This window comes from Balaenoptera borealis (genome assembly GCF_965194805.1).
Source record: "Balaenoptera borealis genome assembly, chromosome: 19".
In the NCBI taxonomy this organism is placed as follows: domain Eukaryota; kingdom Metazoa; phylum Chordata; class Mammalia; order Artiodactyla; family Balaenopteridae; genus Balaenoptera; species Balaenoptera borealis.
Window position 1 is genome coordinate 69,422,740 of NC_138878.1, and position 17,976 is coordinate 69,440,715.

At 60.4% G+C, this 17,976-nt stretch overlaps 2 protein-coding genes across 5 annotated transcripts; both read left to right on the forward strand.

Moving 5' to 3' along the window:
- Positions 1 to 2,901: 2,901 nt before the first annotated feature.
- LOC309617290 (uncharacterized protein) lies at positions 2,902 to 8,566 on the forward strand. Its single transcript, XM_082369391.1, has 6 exons — positions 2,902 to 2,953; positions 3,330 to 3,420; positions 4,065 to 4,142; positions 4,568 to 4,694; positions 5,021 to 5,137; positions 5,758 to 8,566. The coding sequence occupies exons 4-6, from the start codon at positions 4,574 to 4,576 to the stop codon at positions 7,155 to 7,157; spliced, it is 1,638 nt and encodes a 545-aa protein (XP_082225517.1). The 5' UTR covers positions 2,902 to 2,953; positions 3,330 to 3,420; positions 4,065 to 4,142; positions 4,568 to 4,573; the 3' UTR covers positions 7,158 to 8,566.
- Positions 8,567 to 9,636: 1,070 nt separating this feature from the next.
- ZNF446 (zinc finger protein 446) lies at positions 9,637 to 17,976 on the forward strand. Of its 4 annotated transcripts, none has more exons than XM_082369380.1 (7): positions 9,637 to 11,021; positions 12,224 to 12,604; positions 12,680 to 12,881; positions 13,226 to 13,320; positions 14,443 to 14,527; positions 14,690 to 14,782; positions 14,910 to 17,976. In XM_082369380.1, exons 1-7 carry the CDS (start codon positions 10,983 to 10,985, stop codon positions 15,290 to 15,292), a joined length of 1,278 nt encoding a protein of 425 aa, XP_082225506.1. In that variant the 5' UTR covers positions 9,637 to 10,982; the 3' UTR covers positions 15,293 to 17,976. The 4 variants fall into 4 exon arrangements, with proteins under 4 accessions (XP_082225506.1, XP_082225507.1, XP_082225504.1 ...); XM_082369381.1 differs by having other exon boundaries at positions 14,693 to 14,782; XM_082369378.1 differs by having other exon boundaries at positions 14,443 to 14,782.

Below are 17,976 nucleotides of genomic sequence, written 5' to 3' on the forward strand. Positions count from 1 at the left end.
CTTGTCAAATCAGATCAGGTCACTTCTCTAGTCACACATCTCCCCAGATCCCACCCCTCACCCCCCCAGGATAAAGGCCTAGCATGAATCCTTCTCCCCTAAGGCTTTCTGGTTCCACCAGAAGTAAAGAACTTCAGGTTTCCTGAATGCCCGCCTGCAGGCTTGCCTCCAAGCCTTTGCACATGCTGGTCCCTCTGAAACAGGAGGGAAGGGGGCAGGGCACAACCTTTAAAAGAATGACACACATAGGACATGACAAAAACTGCTTAGAACCAACTAGGTCCAAGATGGCAGAAGATTCAACTTCCAGTGGACCTTGAGACTCATTTTATGCTCGCTGTAATACATTAGGTAAATGACACACCCACAGGCGCCATGACAGTTCTGAGGTCAACCATAAAAGGCCAAAAAGTGGGTGGCGGCCCAATTCCTGGAAATCTCCACCCCTTCCCCCAAAATACTTGGAATAATCCTCCCACTCATTAGTCTATGAAATTACCCAGACCATAAAAACTAACCACCCCATATTTCGGGGCCTCTCGGCTTCTGAGATGGCCCACACTCTGTGGAGTGTGTTTCTCCCAAGGCAGTTCTTGCCTTTTGAGACAGACCGCATTCTACCTATGGAATATGTATGTGTCTAAATAAATCCATTTCTTACCTATCACTTTGTATCTCACTGAATTCTTTCTGCGATGAGACATAAAGAACCTGAGCTTCATTAAGTCCTGAGACCAAGTGTGTTAAAATATGGGGGGTTAGGGCTTCCTTGGTGGTGCAGTGGTTAAGAATCCGCCTGCCAGTGCAGGGAACACGAGTTCGAGCCCTGGTCCAGGAAGATCCCACATGCCACAGAGCAACTAAGCCCATGCACCACAACTACTGAGCCTCCGCTCTAGAGCCCGCAAGCCACAATTACTGAAGCTCACGCGCCTAGAGCCCGTGCTCCCCAACAAGAGAAGCCACCGCAATGAGAAGCCCTCGCACCACAACGAAGAGTAGCCCCACTCACCGCAACTAGAGAAAGCCCGCGCGCAGCAACGAAGACCCAACACAGCCAAAAATAAATACAAGAAATAAATTTAAAAAAAAATACTGGGGGTTGGGACTTCCCTGGCGGTCCAGTGGTTAAGATTCCACGCTTTCACTACAGGGGGTGTGGCTTTGATCCCAGGTTGGGGAACTAGGATCCCCATGCCGGGCGGCACGGACGAAAAAAGAGACCGTGGGTTCAAGTCCCAATCTGGGTTTAGGCTGGGTTCTAGTCTCGGCACGTGGGTTCAAGGTGCACCTCACGTGGGACTTGAACATTCTTTTTTTTTTTTTTTTTAATTATTTATTTATTTGTCTGCGCCGGCCCTTAGTCATTGCTGCATACAGGATCTCCGTTGCGGCATGCGGGATCTTTAGTTGCGGCATGTGGACTCTTAGCTGCAGCATGTGGGACCTAGTTCCCTGACCAGGGATGAACCCAGGCCCCCTGAATCGGGAGGGCGGAGTCTTAACCACTGGACCGCCAGGGAGGGACTCAAACATTCTTTGTTTACTGGAATGGCAAGAAACATTCCCTACCCACAAATACATTAGATTTTCTTCATTTATTTCAAAGTGAGCAAAATTTACACACAAATACTCCAAAATTGATGTTATCTCTTGCATTACAAGTATTTACAAAGAGTAATGATACTGCAGACAGAGCTGATATAGATGTTATAACAATCACTTATAACTTACCTAGGGAGGTAAGCAGGGAGGGAGACAGAGTGAATGAAATCGACACAGATTGGTTCCATATTAACTTACAATAGCCCTATGCGGTGGGTACCACTACTGTCCCATTTTGTGTATGAGGACTAAGAACCCTGAAAAAAAGACTCTCAGAGTGAAACAACAAAGAGAAAACCTTTTCCTCTCTGTCAGCAGTAGTCAGTCTGCATTGAGACTACCCTTCCGTTTGACTTTATGTGTCGTACCCATGTAGGTTGCCCCCTCCCCCCAAAATAAAGGAACAGGGAATCAACACCATGACGTGCAGGGCAAGGCAAGACGTAGACGACCTAGGGACAAGTGCGTCTGGGAAAGTACTTTGTGCGCGGCCCAGTTGAGCCAAGAAACAGATGGTGGAGGAAGTCTCAGAATGATTTCAGACACTAGAAAAAGTTAGGCTAGGGCCTTGCGACTCGACGTGGGGGCTGTTCCCAACCATAACGGGACGCTGACCCGCGGGGGTCACACACAGCCCTGGTGCAAGGCCCCAGGAGGCAGAGATGGGATGGGACCCCCGTCGTGCTCCGTCCCTGGTGCTGCGCTGGGCGGGGGTGGGAGGTGGGGGGGGGGCCCTCCGGGGGGGGCCCCCTCCCTCCCGGGGCCTCAGCAATTCATCGTTCACCCGCAGCGCTGACGGCCCCGCCAGGACCCCACCCCACGCGCAGCCCGGAAGCCTGGCGCTGCTGCAGACTCCACTTCCCAGCGGCCCCGGCGGCGGCGCTTGGCCGTTGCCGTGGAGACCAGGCGCGCTCCGCCTACCGCGCCGGCAGCCAGAAGGCTCTGCGCGTGCGTCCGCAGCGCGCCACTGGCCAATGAGGGCTCGCGAGATTGGACCTCCGGCGTCCGGGACTGTCACTTGGCTGCCGGCGTCGGGCCACGCCGGTGACGGCCGGAGAGCGCTGGGTCGGGGCAGGTTTTGCGGAAGGGTCTGGAGACCCGAGGTGCGGGCAGCGAGGACGTGCGGGCCGAGATCCGAGGCACGGGCAGCCGAGCCCGGGGGCCCACGGCCAGTCCCCGGCCTCAGTTTCCCGGGGTGCGGTGTGGGCGCCCCCCGAGCCACGTGCTCTCCGGCCTCCACGCCGTCCCGACGCGGCGCCCTTGACGGACTGGGAGAGAGGCCCGGAGCCTGAGCGCCCGCACCTTTCTGTAGGTTCCGATGGCGGCGGCGCAGACAGACCCGGCGCAGGTGAGTAGCGGGAACCCCAGGCCCCCACCCACCCGGATGCCTCCTCCATGGCCCCGAGCCCCGATCGAGGGAGGCACTTTACCTGGACGTCTTGTCTTCCCCTCGCGCTTCGTCCTAGGCCCTGCTGTCCGGTCGGTTGGGAGTGCACGCGTGGGATCCCCACTTCTGGCAGCTAAGGGGGTGAGGTGTGGAAGGAAGTTCCAAGGGGAGGGTCCCCCGTCTGCAAAAGCTGGGAGGGAAGCCTGAGTGTAGGCGCTTCCGGAACTGAGCTGCTCGGCGGGGAGAATATATGTATGTCTGAAAGGGCAGGCCGAGGAGTTAAGACTATCCCGAGGGCACCGGGAGACTGGACATGCTTTAAGTTACGATTTTTTAGGGTATTCCACCTATTGTTGAGCGGAGAACAGAAGCAGAGGGGCGTGGCGGTATGCAGGGAGGAGGCTGCTGCCACAGTCCGGGCAGTGCAGGTGCGAAAAGCCGTTGGATTCTGGATAGATCTGCTGATGCATCAAGTGCGGGGTGTGCGGGAGTGTCCTGCGTGAAGGGCCATTCTAAGGTTTTCCGCCGGAGCACCCAAAAGAATGGAGCTGCCTAGCACTTTCACAGGTCCTCCCCCAGGCAGTGGGGCCAGGATTTGGTAGCTGGTGCTGAAATTGAAAACCCTTGATTGTATCCTTGCCCTGGGACTGTGCCAGTGGCAACTGTCACTCAATGGGACAGAGAAAAAAAGAACGGAGCTGCTGTAGACAAAATTAGGAATTTGAAGGGAAAGTAGGTTTCAGGGGGAAATTGGGAAGAGTCTGTGCTGTCTCAGAGTGGAGGTGTCACATGGACCTGGAATTGTAGATGTCCAAGGACAGAGTCCTGATGTTCTGAGTGAGGTAGAGCCTGGGAATCAAACTTAGGAAGAGGGCATCTCACAGACTCAGCCAGGGGTAGGCATGGGCAGTTAGGGCTCTAGGGAGATGAGGAATGGCTGGCAGTCCCTGGGGCTCTCAGGGGAAGTCTGGCAGGTGGCTGAGGGAAGGGAAGGTGGCAGCCAAGTGAGGAGGAAATAGAGGGGGCCTAGCTATGGAGGGAGGAGGGAAATGGCTTCTTGTGTGCCCACCAGATCCTTGGGGCCACCCCTGTGGCAACTGGAGGGGATCAGCCAGTCCTTCAAGTTCAAAGAGCAGCCTTGAAATGTCAGGCAAGTTCAGCAGGAGAGGGCATCCCTACAGGGACGGGCATGTCCTGGGGGCTCTGCAGCTGGAACTTGTACAGTTACATATGCAAGAGCAATGAGGGCACCTTTGGGGAGGCTCAGCTTGTGCAAAGGCTGGAGAATGAGTGGACGCCAGGGGCTGACCTTGGTGTGGCAGCCAGCAGAAGGCCAGGGGCTTCCCCTGGCTGCCCTGTGTAGAGTGGCCAGGTGGCATTAAAGAGGCATCTATGGCCTAGATGGGGAAGGTGGAGGGGAGGGTTCAGACAGGTGAGGGAAGTCCCGTCTGCAGAGCCTTGGGGGAGGAGGCTAGCACCTGAGGGACGTGAGCGGAGGTGGTCTTTGGGGCAGGGAGCTGGGTCTCGGTTCACACAGCTATAGCTTAGATCATGTCCATCTTCCAACTCTTGTAGGGCCTGATGGCCTTTGAAGACGTGGCTGTGTACTTCTCCCGGGAGGAGTGGGGGCTCCTGGATGCAGCCCAGAGGGCTCTGTACCGCTGTGTGATGCTGGAGAACTTCACCCTCCTGGCCTCGCTGGGTAAGCCCTGGGTCCTCCATGGGGAGCTCATCTGTTGCCAGGCTAGGCTGCCAGCACTAACCTCTTACCACCCGGCGGCCTGTGGGCAGCCACATGTCCTCTGGCTGAGTGTCCCTGTTAGCTGTGGTGCCTCTGTGCTCAGTCCCCTTCTGGTGCTGCCAACACGGTTCTCCTCACAGGAACCATCGAGCTGCTCCGAGAGCCCTGCCCTGTGATGCGACCTCGGGTATCCTTGGTTGCACAGATGATGCCGTCCGTGGCCCACGAAGCCCTGACTCCTGCCATCTGCCAGGGTTGACTCCTCACTTGCTTGTCTTCTCTCACAGGACTCTCTGTCTCCCGACCCCGCGTGGTCATCCAGCTTGAGTGTGGCGAGGAGCCCTGGGTTCTCAATGGGACAGATGTGACCCTGGCCAGGAATGCCCAGAGGAGGCCGAGCCCTGGTGAGTGGGGGCTCAGGGGTGTGAGCTTGGGGCCAACCTATGGCCAAGCTTCTGTCCACCTTCCCTCCTGGATGCTCTCCTCTCCAGCTTCCCACCTGACCGATTCCTTTCACCATCAGCCTCTTCTGGAGGCTCCGGCTTTGGCTGCCCTTGAAGGGGAGCTCCAAGGGCCACCTCCAGGCCATGGTGAGACCTGCTCAGAGTCCCACCCTCAGGCAGTCTGTGTGGCCTCAGACCCTGCCCGTCTTCCCTCACCACCTCATCTGTGGGGCCATTTGTTCACGTGTTCATCGTTGAGCACTTGCAGTGGCCAGTCCCGTTCCCGGCACTGGGGACACAGCCTTGACCAGATCGCTCCTGGTCCTGCCTTTGTGGGGTTGACCCTGCTAGGGCAGAGGCAGTCAGTAAGCAGAGTTGGTGAGTAAAATCTGTTACATCAGGTAGCCATCAGTGTAAGGGGCAAAGCTGCCTGGGGGGTGCCCTGGGACGGGCTCCGTGCAGGAAGGGAGTCCGGCCCCTGCTCCTCTCCCCAGCTTCCACGCCCGGTCCTGTGGGCCCCCTTGCCTACCCACGTGGCCTGTCTGGGAGGACCCAGGCGTCCACCGTTTCTCCTCCTTCAGGTTCCCCTCATCTGGCAGAGGACAGAGATGTTTCTGGAGAAGCAGCATTGCCAGGGGCCTTCCAGGACGGCCCCCCTCTGGCAACGACTAGGGTTCTCCCCAGCGCTGGTGCCTCTGAGCGTGGGAAGAGCCTGGAGGGTCGGCGCGGCGTGTCCCCCTCTCGGGAGAGGAAACCCACAGGGGTGTCTGTGATCTACTGGGAAAGTGGCGAGGCCAGCGTCAGCCTGCGGCTGACCTCTTCTCTGCGGGCCCCACCCGGGGGGAAGGCCCTCGCGGACCACCCTGCGCCAGGCAAGCAGCCGAGGACGTCGGAGCGGCAGAAGCTGTACGCACGCGAGGCCCCGGGGAGAGCGTTCCCGGGCGCCCCAGAGGCTCAGGGGGCCCGAGGCATGGGCGAGGCTTGGCGCGAGCCTCAGAGGCTGCTCGCTGTCCCAGAGCCCCCGACCTGGGCCGAACTGGGCGAGGCCCTGCACGCTGGCCCCGGCCTCCTCTCTGGGGAGAAGCCCTTCGAGTGCAGGGCGTGCAGCAAAGTGTTCGTCAAGAGCTCGGACCTGCTGAAGCACCTGCGCACCCACACCGGGGAGCGGCCGTACGAGTGCGCGCAGTGCGGCAAGGCCTTCAGCCAGACGTCGCACCTGACGCAGCACCAGCGCATCCACAGCGGAGAGACGCCCTACACCTGCCCGGCCTGCGGCCAGGCCTTCCGGCACAGCTCCTCGCTGGTGCGGCACCAGCGCATCCACACGGCCGAGAAGGCCTTCCGCTGTGCCGAGTGCGGCAAGGCCTTCAGCCACCGCTCCAACCTCAGCCAGCACCGCAAGATCCACGCCGGCGGCCGGCCCTACGCGTGCACGCGCTGCGGCCGCAGCTTCTGCCGCAACTCGCACCTGATCCAGCACGAGCGCACGCACACGGGCGAGAAGCCCTTCGCCTGCGCGCTCTGCGGGGCCGCCTTCAGCCAGGGCTCGTCGCTCTTCAAGCACCGGCGCGTGCACACCGGCGAGAAGCCCTTCGCCTGCGCGCAGTGCGGCCGCGCCTTCAGCCACAGCTCCAACCTCAGGCAGCACCGGCTGCTGCACACGGGAGAGCGGCCTTTCCGTTGCTCAGACTGCGGCAAGGCCTTCGCCAAGGGCGCCGTGCTGCTCAGCCACCGACGCATCCACACGGGCGAGAAGCCCTTCGTGTGCGCGCAGTGCGGCCGCGCCTTCCGCGAGCGCCCGGCCCTCTTCCACCACCAGAGGCTCCACACCGGTGAGAAGCCAGCGCGGCGGCCCCGGGCCGGCCCGCTCCCCCAGGCCAGGCCTCCTTCGGGGGCATCGTCCGAAGGCACACTGGGGAGGGAAGCCGGGCCCACTGCCGCCTCGGGCCCAGCCACGGTTCCGAAGACGGCTGAGCCGTGAGGTCGCAGCCCCGACCTTCCCCCGCCTGTTGCGAGTCCCTTCCATGGGCACGGGGCCCCGCCCTCTGCAGAGCCAGGCTGTGGAGCAGCTCTGCGCGTGCGCTGCCGTTCCCCCTGCACGTGGTGACAAGATCTGCCTCTTGTCAGCCCCAGCTCACTCCTCCAGCCCCAGGCGGTCGCGCTGCACAAAGGTCAGGGGGAGGCCGGCACGGTGCTGCCAGCTCGCCCATATTTTGAATGTGCGCGCGAACGGGAAGTGCTGCGGTGGGGCGGAGGTGGTCCTGAGAACTTTCTGAGGTTTACGCCCAGCCTGCAGGGTCTGTGTGGAACCTCTCCACCCCCACCCCCAGCGTATTCCCCCAGCCCTCGGTTCATCCAGGGCTTCCTGGGAACAGGCCCAGAAGACAGGACGTCATGGGGGAGGCAGGTACTGGCTTCGGACAAGTGGTTGGGCTCTGAGCCTCAGCTCCCTCCTCTAGGAGAGAGAAAAGATTCAGCCCTGCAGAGGGCATTTGCAGCACCCTGACAGGCAGCATCTTGATAAGGCCCAATACGTGCCAACCGCCAGCGCCCGTTCGGAGCCCTGCACAGCTTCTCCTGACAGCTCTGTGAGGTGGCTGCTGTGGCTGGTATCCCCACTTCTCAGATGAGGAGACTGAGGCACAGAGAGGGGATGTGAGTTGCACAACAGCAGGGCCACTGGCCCAGCATCCAGAGAGCTCACCACTTTACGCCCACACTTAGCCTGCCAGCTCTGAGGGTCGGGTGAAGCCTGCCTGGCTCCCTGCTCATGGCAGACCCTCAGGAGGTGGAGGAGGGTGGAGGCGGGAAGACCCCGGGTGAAGGACGGAGATTGAGAGTGATGCTTCCCCAGCTGTGCTGGTGCATTCAGAGTGTGGTCCAAGCCTCAGCTTCGGCCGTGTCCTGTCGTTACCAAAGTCAGCGATACAGGAGCCTTTCCATCCCCACTGCCTTGACTGGAGGTGACCATAACAACAGGTGCAGAGGAGACAAGATGGGGCTGCTTGGTTCTCTGGGGTCCAGTGGCCACGTGCCTGCCATTACCTAAGGCTGTGTGTGGCGCCCTCCCAAGATCCCCTCCCCAGTGTGACATAACCCACAGGGTGGGGACACTGAGGCAGACAAGTTTGGTGGGGGCCTGGTTGGCTTCTTGTGGCCTTCAACAGACCAGCCCCATCTCCACCTTGGGCCTCACCCGCAGGGAAGTTAATGGTGTTTTCACTGGGGGTAAAAAAAGACTAGAACTTACGGCTTGGAATGGATGTACATTGTAAATTCTCGCACGGCACTGTGTAGGTCCACAGCCTCAGCCTCCAGGTCACGGTTCAGAAGGTTTTAACAAGACAGAGTCCAGAGAGGCTCTCTAATAAAGGTTTCTTTTTAAAAACATGTGAGTGGTAGCAGCCTGAAACTGGTGTCATCCCAGCACGATGCAAACGTGTCATCACACAGCTGCAGGGACTTGACTTCAACCCTGGTCCCTTTGAGAGGCCTCAGGGTAGAGGTGCAGCCTGTCTGTGGCCCACCGGAGGTCTGTGTCCCCTTGGCAGCCAGGAGACCTGGGCAGGGCGGGGCTGCCCCAAGCAGCAGCTCTGCTGGGACATGAGCCTTTGTGGATCCAGGCCCTGGAGTCTGAGGCACGGGGCACATGTGGAGACCCGAAAGGTCGACCCCAACCCAGTGGGTGCTCCAGTTCAATCACCTCAAAGACCTCGCAGGTATCTGCCATTACCAAAGAGCAGAGACATGACACCCCGAACTCTCCACCTGCCAGCAGGGTTCCACCCCTGAAACCTCACAAGTTCCTGCAAGGAAAGGAGACATGGGGGTGGGGAGAATAGTCACACAGGGCCAGGCTCCCCAAGCCTCCTCAAGGGCAGGTCCCCCGAGCCATTGTCCGCCCCTCTGGGGGCCCATCCTCTCTCTGACCTGGTCCATGCCCTGGCCTTGCCCTATTTCATCTTCCCCCAGGCTGGCCCCCGTGAGGGATTCTTGAGCAGCTCACTTCAGGGTCAGTGTGGATGGCTATGAGATGCAGACAAACCCCACAGAGCTTACAGAAGGCTATTGTAGGGAGCCCATGGGATTCAGGAGCAAAGGAATGTTGAACATCAAGTGGATGCCCAGAGAGTCACTTGCAACCTTTTTTGCATCTTGGACAGAAGCTGGGCCTGGTGCTCTATCCTGTCTCCCCACCAGCCTCCTCCCTGCTTCACTGAGCCTTTCCTGCCTGTGTGCTTGGCCCTTCCTATCCCTCCTTTCCTCCACCCTCTCGAGCCCACCCTCCCAGCACCAGCGGTGGTCAGAGGCTCCAGCCCTGTTCCTGTGGGAACAGCAAGCATGAGCACCCGCCTTCCCCCATGTCTTGGCCCCTAAGTTGTCCTCCCCCAAACCTTTTTGGTCATGTTGGGCCACGTCCTGCCAGGCTGACCCTTCCACTCAACCGTGAACGGGTCATGACTATAAAAAGTATCCGTGGGCTTTCTGGGTCAAGATGATGGACTGAACACATGCATCTCACTTGGTCCAGAAGCCCACTGAAACCACAGAGAGCATTTAAAGCAAACCCTTGAGAATTCACTGGCGGTCCAGTGGTTAGGACTCTGTGCTTCCACTGCCGGGGGCTCGGGTTCGATCCCTGGTTGGGGAGCTAGGATTCCACAAGCGGCACGGCCAATAAATAAATAAATTAAATTAACTATAACACAAACCTACAAATATGAGGGTGGTAAAAGAGGAGGCAAAGGCATTCTGAAGCTAGAAGTTGTTGGGGGTGGGAGAGCTGTCACTGATTTGGGGAAAGCCAAATACTGAGTTGGCGCTGGCGGAAGTGGAAGGAGATCCCATCAGGCTTACGCTGCAGAATTCCAGAAGGCTTGAAAACCAGCAGACCCCTGGAAAGGGAGACCCAAAACAAAGATGACTGAGTGGGAGCTCCTGGAGAAGCTGTCAGAGCTCCAGCTCTCCCCACAGGGTAGATGGTGGAAGAGTCCTTTCTGGGGAATCCGAACAGTCCCAGAGAAAAAATCAAATCCCTGGTAGCCAGGGATTCCTAGGTATTAGAAGAAACCAAAACAGGCAGGCAGATGCACCTTAGGGTCGAATAAATAAGTCATGGTTCTGCCATTTGATGTGTGGAAGCAAAACACCCTGACCCACAGTCAGATTTTAAAAACAATAACATCGTCTACTGATTTAAAATAAAAATAAAGGTCACCCTTACTAGTTCTGGTCCCCAAAGTAAATAAAAGGCTGAACACGTCCCATAATTCTGGACAAAAACCTCCAGCCCTCACTTTGCAGTACTGATCTAGTTGAAGGTATGTCTGAGACTCTGAAGGTATAAATCATGGAACAGTTTCATCAGGAGATGGGTGCCTGCTGTCCCCGCATATCTGCAGGGCGCTCAGCAGTGGTCGAATGAAGGACCCCAGCACCATCCTCGCTGGAGAAATTCCCGGGGATGGCGGAGAAAGCCCATGGGTTAGGTCAGCCTTCCCGGTAGGTCCCTGCTTCCTCCTAGGACCATCGGGAGGCGAGTCTCGGCGAAACAACACTCCCCCAGACCGCGACTTCCGGCCTCCGGGGAGGGCAGGGCAACTCTCGGGCCGTTGTCTTGGAAACAGCTGGAGCAGGTTGGTTGTGCTCCAGGAGTTACCAAGGCGTCCCCCGGGCGACCAGAAAGAAGCCTCAGGTAGGGCGCTGGGGGAGGAGCCTAGGCGGAGCGCGAACTCTGATTGGCCAAAAGGTCACGCTCCTCCCCATCCGTCACCTCCTGCCAATAGGCGCCGGGCCTGTTGTGCACATGCGCAGGATTCGAAGGTACCGTCCGTCTCCGCCGTTGGTGAGTCCTAGGGTGCGGATACAAAGGAAGAGCAGCTGCCGGGGAGGGGAGGGAGCCCCCCAAACCCTGCGACTCTGCAGATTCCTCTCGGAGGGATGGGGCGCCTCTTAGTCGTGAGAGGCCTCTGAAAATGATCATCTACTGGCGGAGGCCGCGCCTGTCCCTGTTTGCTGAGGCTCATGGGAAATGTAGTCCGAAGGGAGGGGGCGCTGCCTTCGGAGCAGACGTGTGATTGGCCAGGGCGGCGTCGCCAGGGCAACGCGCGAGGGGCTGACCGCTGGGTCCGGGGAGAGGCGGGCGGGACCGCGTGGGACCACTTACCCGAAGTGGCCTCGGGTGGCCGAGGTGAGCTCCGGCCGGCTGGGTGGGCGTGGCCTTTCCACTACCTCCCGACGTGCCCCACCTCCGAGCCTTCTCCCGGGCCCCTCCTCCATTCCGGAGCCACGTTCCCCTCCTTCGGGAAGACCTGCCCCCCTTTCCTCTGTGGAAGGCGGACTCCAGGAGTCAGGCCTAGTCCAGCCTGTCGGACAGGCCCACCCCCCCCAAGTGGGCGTGTTTCACTCCAGACCCTCTGCAGGGCCGGGACACAGTTGCCGGTCCACCGCTCCACACAACTCGTGATTCCGTTTTGCTTTGCTTCTGCATTTCACACGCACGGTCCATACCGTGTGAGTCATGCACAGCTCTCCGCGGTCAGCGAGCACGGTGTCTCGGGGTCCACATCAGCCGCTGCCTCGAGCCATGGCGCAGGCCAGCCCCTCGGGGTGCCCCACTTGGGTCAGCGTGTCCCGGAGATGGTGGGGACAGACAGCCTGGCCCCAGTTCTCACCCTGGATCACGGCCCCACCGCCTCCCTGGCTACCCCCTCTCTCCGCCGCGGGGGCACCTGCCGGGGCTCAGCCTGAGCCTGGAAGCCTGTGCTAACTCCTCTTGCCTGCACTGCAGCATTATTTCCCGACAGTTCCCTGCAGTTTCCTGGAAGCTCCACCGGCAACTTGCCTCCAAGTGTTGGTTCCTTCTAACCTCAGTTCCAGCTCCTGTGACCCCTCCCTCCATGAAACTTTCCCCAATTCAGCCTCAGGCATCCCCACACCAGGGTCCTCTCTGTCACAGCCTCAGCCCCCTGGGCTGGGCCTCTCTGCACAGTGCCTTACCCTGCCTGTGGCCTTGTGGCTGGCACCCTGACCCCTCCTTTCCTGCAGGTCCCCCGTGGTGGCTCCAAGAAGACTCCCGGCACAACAATGCCATCCCCACTGGGCCCCCCGAGTCTGCCCTCTGTGGACCCCGAGGCCACCCTGGAGGATCCTGAGGCAGCACGCCAGCGCTTCCGGGGCTTCTGCTACCAGGAGGTGGCCGGTCCCCGCGAGGCGCTGGCCCGGCTCCGGGAGCTCTGCCGCCAGTGGCTGCGGCCCGAGGTGCACTCCAAGGAGCAAATGCTGGAGCTGCTGGTGCTGGAGCAGTTCCTGGGCGCGCTGCCCCCCGAGATCCAGGCCTGGGTGCGGGGCCAGCAGCCAGGCAGCCCTGAGGAGGCCGCTGTCCTGGTCGAGGGCCTGCAGCATGACCCTGGGCAGCTGCTGGGCTGGGTGAGTGTGGTGGTGTTGGCTTCTTGGAGGGACAGAGTGAGACTAGAGCCCCGATGACTTGCCTCTCCCCTTCAGATTACAGCACATGTCCTGAAGCAAGCGGTGCTCCCGGCCACACAGAAGGCAGAGGAGTCTGTGGGGAGCTCCCACCCTTCAGGGACAGTGGAGCCCCTAAGGGCAGCCTCTGGGGAGGGGTCCAAGGATGCCCAGATGGAGGGGAACGCCCAGCTCAGCTGCAGCGTGAAGGAGGAGCCTGATGGCTACGGGCAGGAGACGGGTGAGAGCGGGGGTGCGTGAGGGCTGGGGCCTCCTTGAGAGAGTGCGAACATCCCCAGCTAGTGCGGGGAACCCAGGTGCGGTTGTGCTGGAGCTGGGGGCTCCTGGAGGGAGTGCGGGTGTCCCCACCTGGGAGCGGGACCCCCGGGGACTGCAGACTGCAGAGCGGGGTCCCCGGGAGGCCGGAGGGAAGGGCTGGCTGCCTGCCTGCTTGCTGTGTGCCTGGCACACGCAGAGGACTCCTCCCTGCTGCCGAGGAGGGCCCAGGCTGCGACACCAACGCCAGCTCCTCGCCTGCTCTGGCTCAGGTGGGAGCCCCTGAACCCTGTCTGCCTTGCTTCCTAGCACCGTCCAGCCCCCCACATCCAGGCCGGTCCCATGAGGGGCCCGCTGAACAACAGGAACCGACCTCCGTGCCCTTCCAGCCACCCGGGATTCAGGTGAGCAGCCCCTGGTGGCAGGTGCAGGCCCACAGTGGGAGGAGAGCCCTGCCAGTTGTCCAGGCTCCTTGGCCAGCACCTCCTGTGCTCTCTGCTCCCTCAAAGTGGAGTTGGTATCACGGCACCCCCTGCAGGTCCGGGGGGGCAGGGGGACAGACCAGTGCTTGGAAAGGATTTTGGCCTCAGGTAACTGGGATTCTGGTTTAGAGTGACTGGAAACGGCAGGGGTTGGCTTCCCACTCACAGAGAAGCCAGTCAGGGGCTTGACAGCGCCCAGCTGTCCTGAGCTGGCACCTGGGGAGGGGACAGGATGACCAGGAAAGCCTGAGTGCCACCCAGCAGTCTGGCCTCCCCTGCACACCTGAGATCAGAGTGGAGACACTCTTCCCAGGAAATGCCCGCAGCTCCCCCTCTGCCCGGGCTTTTCTCCAAGGCCAACCAGCCCTCAGCTGCGACCAGCTGGGCATGGAAGCCCCTGCCACCCAGAGGGCTTGGTTCCTGCGTGTGGGCAGCAGGGGTCTTGTCCTCTCCCAGCGACACTTCCTAATCCACTCCACACTGAGAAGTCGCCCAGGACCCAGCCGCAGCCTGAAGGCATGGTTGCTTCAACCTCCGGCACCCAGGGGCCGGCCCAGCCATGTCCTGAGTGGGAGGCTGTGCCTGGCCCCCTGCAGCCCGGTCCCCACAGCCAGGGATGCTGAGGCCCGTGGCACTTCCCCAAGGAGGATCTCCATTACTCTTGAAACCAGAGGCCTGGGAGAGGTGCTTGGGGTCCCTGCGTTCCCCTGGCTTTTTGCTCTCGGTGCAGCACACACTGTTCAAGGCCCATCCCTGATGGGTCCTCAGCTTCCATCTGTGCGGCCAGAACATGGGGTGGGGCAGCTGAGGGGGCCTGATGCATCCCCCAGGTGAGCCAGAAGGCAGCTCCCTTCCCGGCCCTGCATCCCCGCACTCACAGGTTCCCATCTCAGCTTCCCCTTTAGCCCCACCCCCGGGCAGGTGAGGGCGGTTTACCTGCCGCTCCCCCCCCCCGGGTGATTAACAAGGCTGTGCCCATGGGATGGGCCGGGTGGGGTGCGGGGTAGACGGGCCTTCTGTGGGTGATGGGCCGCGTCCCTGCAGGAGGAGTGGGGGCTCCTGGACCCGTCACAGAAGGAGGTGTACTGGGACGCGATGCTGCAGAAGTATGGCACGGTGGTCTCCCTGGGTGAGGACCCCTCTCCTCCGGGTCCTTGCGCGCACCTTGCCTCCCGGCGCTTCCCAAGCCGCACCCTGGCCACCCGCCGGGGCCCCCACCCCTGTCCCTCATCTGTGCGAATCCCTCACGCCCCCGTGCCAGGGCTCGCGCCTGATGGGCCCCCGACCCCAGCAGGGTTGCCGTGCCCCCTGCCGGAGGCGCGCACTGAACCGGAGCCGGAGGCGCTGAGCACCGGATCCGAGGGAGCGAGAAGCCTCCGCCCAGGTGAGTGGCCTCCCGCTCTCCGGTGGCGACGGGGGCGGGGAGCGGGGAGCCCAGGCCGCCCCGCGCCTGGGGGGCTGCGGGCGGAGTCACCAGGCGACCAGGCTCTGCCCCCCCCCCCCGCCCCCAGGAGGTGAGAGCGAGAGCTCCCGAGAGGGCAGGCCCGGCTGCCCGGAGGCCCCGCCGCCCGCGCGGGGCAAGCCCTACACGTGCGCGCAGTGCGGCCGCACCTTCGACTGGAAGTCGGTGTTCGTCATCCACCGCCGCGCGCACGCGGGCGGCCCAGGCGCCGAGAAGCAGCCGGTGGGGCCGCCCCGGCGCGCGCTCCCGGGCCCGCGCAGCTACGCCTGCGAGGAGTGCGGCCGCAGCTTCAGCTGGAAGTCGCAGCTGGTCATCCACCGCAAGGGCCACGCCGGCCAGCGGCGCCACTTCTGCGGCGACTGCGGCCACAGCTTCGACTGGAAGTCCCAGCTGGTCATCCACCGCAAGAGCCACCGGCCCGAGGCCCCGTGAGCGCTGGAGGGGCAGCCTCGCCGGGGCCCCGGGCCCAGCCCGCCCCTGCTACTCCACTCCGCCGCAGCCTGGAGAGCTGGAGGCCGCCCAGGGCAGAAGTCAGAGTCCCAGGAGGGTGCCCCGTCCCTGCTCAGTCTCCCCCCAAAGCCGCGGCTCCCTCCTCTCCTGTCTCGCCCACCCCACCATTCAGAGAGAGGCCTGGGCTCCAGTGCACCGCCGCACGGGACCAGCGGCGGCCGGGTGACTTCCAAACGCCTCCTGTGACATGGTGCCGGCCGGTGCAGAAAGCCCAGGAGAGCACAGCCTGCTTCTGTTTGCAGGCAGGTGGAAGGCTAAAGTCTGTCCACTGTGCATTTCAGATTTTTAACAAATTCCAGTTTTATCCCGGAGGAGCTTCTGCGTAAGAATCCTGAGCTCTGGTCTCTGGTGGTCAGATCAGCAGCCCCTGCCCTTCCTGCCGGCAGCTGGAGCTTCAGAGCTGCCTGCCCACGAGCAGGGTCGGTGTCCGGCTTACCTGTTCCTCGGCCACACACATCACTCCCTGGCCTTGTCCTTCCAGCTGTCGAGTCCCAGCCTGAACGGACGTGAAGGGAACTTCTTTCCAAGTATGGATGGACAAGCATGGTGTCTGAGAACAGATGTCACTTAGGCCATGCATGCTGGCAGATCAGTGAATCACAGCAGGAGGGCGGACGATCAGCTGCCTGCCGCCCACGGCAGTCCGTCTGTGGGCATTCAGGACTTTGGCCGGTGTCCTGTAGTACTTTCCTACTGTTGCTCTAACGAACTCGGTGGCTTGAAACAACACAAAACGTACTCTCTTGGGACTCTGAATTGGGTCTCACTGGGCCCAATCAAGGTGTCAGCAGGGCTGGTTCCTCCTGAAGGCTCTAAGGGGGGAATCCACTTTAAGGCTTTTTCTAGCTTGTAGAGGCCGCCGCGTTCCTCGGTGGTGGCCCCTTCCTCCATCTTCAAAGCCAGCAGTGGATGGTTAAGTCTTATGCTGCCTCCCCCTTGTAAGGACCCTCAGGGTTACATCTACGGCTCCCCTGGTAACCCGTGATGATCTCCCCATCTCAGGGTCACATCTCATCCATGCCCCACCTACACACCTGATCTCATCTGCAAAATCCCTTCTGCATGTGAGACAACATTCACAGGTTCCAGGGATTAGGACATGGATGTCTTTGGGGACTGTTATTCCGCACCCTTCTCTGTCACCTTTCTGCTCTGAAAACAAGGGACATTTTCGTGGGAGGTGGTTTCAGGGAAACAGGTGCACCCACAGAAGGAGCCCTCTGCAGCCTCAGGCTCATGCAGGGGTGGCAGGTGGGTGTTGAGCGTGGCTGTGACCATGGTTACTAGCAGAGGTGGGGTGGACACCTGGGCTGCGTGGGGGGGACCTTGCTGCAGCCTGAAGCTGGGAGGGAGAGGCCTCCATCTGGAGGACCCGTCTCCTCCATCCCCAGTCTTCTGAGGACCTTTGACCTGTCGACCACACTCAGGCCTGGGGAAGCAGAGCCAGGCTGGAGATGGAACTGGGCACTGGTGATCTTGTTACCGAGTCCAAGCTTGTACTGCTGGCCGCACCACAGGCCAATAAATTGAGAGCCGAGTTGTTGAGGCGAGGAATAATGACTTCATTCAGAAAGCCAGCAGACTCGGGACTTCCCTGGTGGCGCAGTGGTAAGAATCCGCCTGCCAACGCAGGGGACACAGGTTCGATCCCTGGTCTGGGAAGATCCCACATGCCTCGGAGCAACTAAGCCCGTGCGCCACAACTACTGAGCCTGCGCTCTAGAGCCCGAGAGCCACAACTACTGAAGCCCGTGCGCCTAGAGCCCGTGCTCCGCAACAAGAGAAGCCACCGCAGTAAGAAGCCTGGCGCAACTGGAGAGAAAGCCCGTGTGCAGCAACGAAGACCCAACGCAGCCAAAAATTAATTAATTAAAAAAGAAAGTGCTTTAAAAAAAATAGAAAGCCAGCAGACCAAGAAGGTGGTGCACTCGTGCCCCAAAGAACCATCTTGCCTGAGTTAAAATTCAGGTTTCTTTCATACTGAAAGGGGAGGGAGTAAAGTCAAACATTTCCTGGCTCAGGTCAGCCCCGGGAGGGGATGTGTTCATTTCTTCTCCCTGCAGTCATTCACAGGGGGGCCTGGTCAGGAGGTTTCCTGGGAGCTGAACAAAGGTATTTTAGCTTAATGCCCATTATACCTGGGAGGCAGGGCTCCCAGAAATGGGCCATTGTGTATATTGAAGCTTAAAGGCAACATCCCTCCAGTGACTAACTTGTAACAGAATACAAAGGTGCTTCCCTGTTACAATCTGGTTGGCAAGCAGGAAGCTTCAACCATGCCAGGGACACGGCGGAAGAGGACAGCAGGGCCCGAGCGCTCAGGCCAGGCCGAGGGCCCAACGTCGGGACCGCCAGGTGCTGAGGGAGAGCGGTGGGCAATCTTCTAATGCAATTTTCCATATTTAAAAGTAGTTTATGTTCACTTAGAGAAATCTGAAATATACAAGAGGGCAAAGGAGATCGCAGAAACGACCCCTAATGCTGCTGTCTTATTCTCAGTGTTCACCCGCGGGGGTTTGGTCACACAGCTTGTGAAGCTACTGTACGTTGTGAATCGTGCTCTTCCCACGCAGCTCCCTGTGTTATTAAAAATGCCTGGGTGGAAA

Coding starts and splice junctions, on each gene's coding strand:
- ZNF446 (XM_082369378.1), top strand. CDS start 10,983: ATGCGCAGGATTCGAAGGTACCGTCCGTCTCCGCCGTTG. Junction 12,605..12,679: donor CTGGGCAGCTGCTGGGCTGG/GTGAGTGTGGTG, acceptor TCTCCCCTTCAG/ATTACAGCACATGTCCTGAA. Junction 14,783..14,909: donor AGCGAGAAGCCTCCGCCCAG/GTGAGTGGCCTC, acceptor CCCCGCCCCCAG/GAGGTGAGAGCGAGAGCTCC.
- LOC309617290 (XM_082369391.1), top strand. CDS start 4,574: ATGGCCTTTGAAGACGTGGCTGTGTACTTCTCCCGGGAGGAGTGGGGG. Junction 4,695..5,020: donor CACCCTCCTGGCCTCGCTGG/GTAAGCCCTGGG, acceptor CTTCTCTCACAG/GACTCTCTGTCTCCCGACCC. Junction 5,138..5,757: donor CCAGAGGAGGCCGAGCCCTG/GTGAGTGGGGGC, acceptor CTCCTCCTTCAG/GTTCCCCTCATCTGGCAGAG.